This window comes from Austrofundulus limnaeus, unplaced genomic scaffold, assembly GCF_001266775.1.
Source record: "Austrofundulus limnaeus strain Quisiro unplaced genomic scaffold, Austrofundulus_limnaeus-1.0 Scaffold486, whole genome shotgun sequence".
Taxonomy (NCBI): domain Eukaryota; kingdom Metazoa; phylum Chordata; class Actinopteri; order Cyprinodontiformes; family Rivulidae; genus Austrofundulus; species Austrofundulus limnaeus.
The window spans coordinates 174,991-179,580 of record NW_013952888.1 but is presented as its reverse complement, the minus strand read 5'-3'; the positions used below and the strand labels follow the sequence as shown (position 1 = coordinate 179,580).

Genomic DNA, 4,590 nt, shown 5'->3' with positions numbered 1-4,590 from the left:
TTGTATATAGATAAGGGACAGAAATAGATCTAAAATATAAATATAGATATAATATTTAAATAACAATTGAACGTTTATATTTAGTATTTCCCTCTAAATGTAAGAAAAAAGGCATTAAATGTGAAGAATGTGCACAAATATTATTTTTTTCTCTTTGAATTTTACATCCGGCAACCCAGAGTTGAGCTGAGCTTAGTAAACCAAGTGTGTAAAAACAGTGTGGTGACTGGGAAATGACCCACACTGTGTTATTAGTCAACACAACGGAGATAACTTTTTTATTTGCATTATTTTAATGAATGTTTGTGCATTTATAGCTGTGTAACTTTTATGCGCTTATGGTAAATATACATAAAACAGCAGGCAGATACATATATTTTTAGGTTATGGTAGGTTTTTCTTTTTTTTTTTTACTTTTCTTTTCCCCTGTTCTTGAACGTTTACTCTGAACAACAACCTTTGTACTTTTCTTCCTCTACAGGCAAAGTGTACGTTCACTGCAGAGAAGGATATAGCCGATCGCCTACTTTAGTCATCGCTTACTTGATGCTACGCCAAAAAATGGACGTCTACACGGCTCTGGCCATGGTGCGACATAAAAGAGAGATTGGTCCAAATGAYGGCTTCCTTAGACAACTCTGTCAGCTAAACCAGAAACTGGCTGCTGAAGGGAACCTGTGGATCAAATGATGGCCTCTAAGAAGTACAGTATATTGTAAGAAAACAAAAGTATAATTAAAGTGAGTTGGCTTACTTTTTTACTTGCTATAAAGCTTGAATAGGTCTGTGAACCGTAAGTTCTGTTAATCAGCTGAGTGACAAAGTTGRTACCACTGCTTAGTGCACTGTAGGCAAACGATGTAATGCATGTGTATGTAATGAGAGTACGTTTTTAACATAATGAGTATTTAATATGTGTAGAAAACACCTTCAATGCATAATTAAGAATATTAATATTTTGTACTCCGTGTTTATATTACAGATACTGTATAAAACAGAACATGGATCTAGCAGGATGTAATTTGTAGAGAATTTGCAGCTTGTTGAAGTCAGGTTCAGCTGTGAACCATTCTAATGGTAAAATTTTTATAAACCAACACAGTTCATCTGGATTATTTCTAAAATTAGGGAAAATAAGAATTTGTTGCATAAAAACAAAGTTCAATCACTTTAAAAATTAGATCTCATAAAATTAGGCTGAATATCCTGCAGACGTGCAGCTATGTCAAGCTAGGTTTAAGTAACCTCTCTATTTCTCTCAGTTCCTCTTGTTTAAAGTTGTTCTTTTAATTACGTTTGGGTTTTGTAGATGTATATTTCATATTTTTTTAGATAAATGTTGAACCTTGAACACTGTGGTCCTGAGGAGTTTTTTTCATCTGGAAACAGATGGAGGGGGATTTTTTGGAGGGTCAAACTATGGCTTTGTGGAAACTGATGTTTAGAAACTTACATGTGGAAATGAAGCATTTTATAAAGTTGACTAATGGCCCTGGACTTATTTGGCAGAAGGAGGGAGTAGGCTTTCAGGATTTCAGAGTACCAGTCTATTCCTCGTTTGGGGCTTTTACAATTGACATTGACAATAAAATAAATCCGGTAAAAAAAAAAAAAAAGAAGATTTCCTCACATGCAATTTTTTCCCTTTTTTTCTGACGTAAGAATTTTACAGGATTGCAAAACTAAATGTACAAGCACAAAACACAATTTGCAAATGCAAATATATATGACTGGCATTTTGCCCATATTTTTTCATCTTCTTCTACTTTGTGATGCACAAAAACATGTTTGTGTGAGCTGGTATTGGACTTTGTATTGCATATACTATACTACACCATAATTAAGGTTCCTCAACTCTGAGGAGTGTTAAGTAGCTATGGTACTGTAAGTATGGTGTTAATTATGGTACAAAGTCCAAATAAAATAAATGTCAGTGTACAGGCCCTGATACAGAACATACAAATGAGACAACATTTTAACTGTTTTTTAAAGGGGCAAAATCATGTAAAATCAACTTTTGAGTTTTATATCATGTTATATCCTCTTATCAAAAATATGCTCAAAGTCTTTCTTTGACTCATTCATGCATTTTTGAGAAATCCTGTAGCAGTGGTGGGCACCAGTCCGCTAAAGCGCAAATCCGCTAATTGCGGACCTAAATATTTCATTTGCGCTTTAGCAGTCTTAATAAATTTTATAATTCATAAGTGAATTTGCGCTTTCTAAAATTAAAATGCAGTACCACTAATTAAATTATCTACCAGTCATCATTATCTTGAACAGCGAAATGTATGGCTGTCAATGAATCACAACACACGTGATTCATTGACAGGTGTACACAGTTGTTGGAAACATACATCTTTGCTGACAGTTGCTCTTGGTTCATCTCCCACAATGCTTTGTGTCTGCTTATGTAGCAGGAAGGCAATGGCTGTGTCCAAAATGACAGGCCGGGTCCTCCGGAGGACCCAGACTACCCGGTCGAGGTGGGCCGGGTCCTTGGTAGACCGGGAAGACCGGAAAAAAAGAGGCAGTGAATTTGGACGGTCTAGCCTCCCCTCCACCCCGGCGTGCGTCATGTCACCCAGCAACAATGATGACGCTAAACAGAAGCAAAAATAGATCAAAATTAGAAAAATATCAATATATTAGCATTATTAATGTCACAAAACAATAAAATTAACTTAAAGTTAACATTTGTGTTACGGTTGAGCTTAATTGGTTTGAACCCCAGGATGCAAGACTGAGTGAGGGTGGCAAAAAAGGTTTATTAAAGCAACAAAAACAAAAGTGCTGACGGRGCAGCAAACAAGATTCTTGGCTTGGCACGAGACAACAGTAAACAGAGAACAAAGATCTGACAAAGACTGAGGAAAAACGACAGAATATAAAAGAAGAACTAATGAGGTAAAACAAGAAAGACCTGGGGAAGAAACATGAGGATCAGGTGTGAGTGGGCGGGGCTAGAGCAAAGGCAGTCAGGAAGAAGAAAACAGGAGGAAAAGACAGAAACAGAATAAATCATAAGCACAGACACAAATCATGACATAGCCCCCCCCCCAATAAGGGATGGCTCCTGACGTCCCACAACAAAAACAGACAAAAGCATGGGAGGGAGGTGGGGGGGTACAAACAGCAATGACAGGATGAGGGTTAAAGACAACAAGGAACACAAGACACAAGACAAATGAAGCAACAAGAACAAACAAAAACCTGACAGGGAACCCCTGGGAGAAAAAACAAAACTAGAAAAAGGTCAATGATGGCCCTAGGCACATCTGACGAGTCACCCCAATTCTGGTGGATGACCATGAACCGCTCTGCCGCAGAGGCCAAAGTCAGGAGGACGTCCTGGAGATCTCCACTCCACGTCCGATGAGGCCACAGGAGCTGAGCAGAGCCAGAGGGAGGAGGCAGGAGTAGACGTGGAGCCAAGGGAGGAGGCAGGAGTAGACGTGGAGCCAAGGGAGGAGTCAGGAGCCAATGAGGAACCGGCAGAGGTTGAGGGAGCCAGAACCTTGGCGATGGTGACCAAAGACGACAGAGGAGACAAAGAGGCGACGGCAGCTGAACCAGGCGACGTGGAGGCGACGGCAGCCGAACCAGGAACCTCAGGAGCAGAGGGCTCAGCAAAAGACCCAACAGGAAGCAGAGCTGGAGGGCCCACAGGAACCAGGGCAGGAGGGCCCACAGGAACCAGGGCAGGAGGGCCCACAGGAACCAGAGCAGGAACTGAAGCATGAGGACCAGAATCAATGGGGTGGGGAGGGTGGGCCCCAGAAACCCCCAGCGCCGCCATCTCTGAAGAACACCCTGATGAAAAAAGTCCCTTCAGGACAGCCAGCTCGCGCTGCATCCTCTCCACCACTCTCAGGATACCAGCCTGAGGAGTGCAGTCAGACTCAGAGCCACCACATGAAAAAAATTCTCCATGATCCCTCCTGGTGCAGGAACCAAAAATAAAAAATGAAAATTCACCTCAGTCTGCTGGGGTTCAGGTGTGGTCAGATCCTTCTGTTACGGTTGAGCTTAGTTGGTTTGAACCCCAGGATGCAAGACTGAGTGAGGGTGGCAAAAAAGGTTTATTAAAGCAACAAAAACAAAAGCGCTGACGTGGCAGCAAACAAGATTCTTGGCTTGGCATGAGACAACCAGTAAACAGAGAACAAGGATCTGACAAAGACTGAGGACAAAGGACAGAAYATAAAAGAAGAACCAATGAGGTAAAACAAGAAACACCTGGGGAAGAAACATGAGGATCAGGTGTGAGTGGGCGGGGCTAGAGCAAAGGCAGACAGGAGGAAGAAAACAGGAGGAAAAGACAGAAAACTAAGAATAAATCATAAGCACAGACACAAATCATGACAATTTGAAGAACTAATTGACCTGCCGTAGGTGCATGTTTATTTTGTGTTTTTTATGACAAAAATAATATTTAAAAACACATCTATACAAATGATGAAAGTATTAGAATTACAACCTCTAAAAATTTGTAATTTTTATATCGCCATATTTTTATTTAAAACATATTCTTTTCTCTCACTTCGTCCGCCATTACTAGCTTAAAGAAAATCTCCGGTCGGGCCACAA

General features: G+C 40.5%; 2 protein-coding genes across 3 annotated transcripts in view; one reads left to right on the top strand and one right to left on the bottom strand.

The window, feature by feature from the left end:
- Positions 1-597: 597 nt before the first annotated feature.
- Positions 598-4,590, top strand: part of slc16a6b (solute carrier family 16 member 6b) — a 27,318-nt gene continuing 23,325 nt past the window's right edge. The window contains exon 1 of one of the 2 annotated variants that reach the window (XM_014025574.1): positions 598-715. In XM_014025574.1, the coding sequence (XP_013881028.1) occupies positions 687-715 (29 nt within the window). In that variant the 5' untranslated portion in view covers positions 598-686. The other variant, XM_014025577.1, reaches the window with a different exon arrangement.
- LOC106530026 (arabinogalactan protein 1) lies at positions 2,494-4,296 on the bottom strand. Its single transcript, XM_014025579.1, has 2 exons — positions 3,291-4,296; positions 2,494-2,602 (listed from the first exon to the last, which is right to left on the bottom strand). The coding sequence occupies exons 1-2, from the start codon at positions 3,854-3,856 to the stop codon at positions 2,581-2,583; spliced, it is 588 nt and encodes a 195-aa protein (XP_013881033.1). The 5' UTR covers positions 3,857-4,296; the 3' UTR covers positions 2,494-2,580.

Coding starts and splice junctions, on each gene's coding strand:
- LOC106530026 (XM_014025579.1), bottom strand. CDS start 3,856: ATGCAGCGCGAGCTGGCTGTCCTGAAGGGACTTTTTTCATCAGGGTGT. Junction 2,603..3,290: donor GGTCATCCACCAGAATTGGG/GTGACTCGTCAG, acceptor GCTTCTGTTTAG/CGTCATCATTGTTGCTGGGT.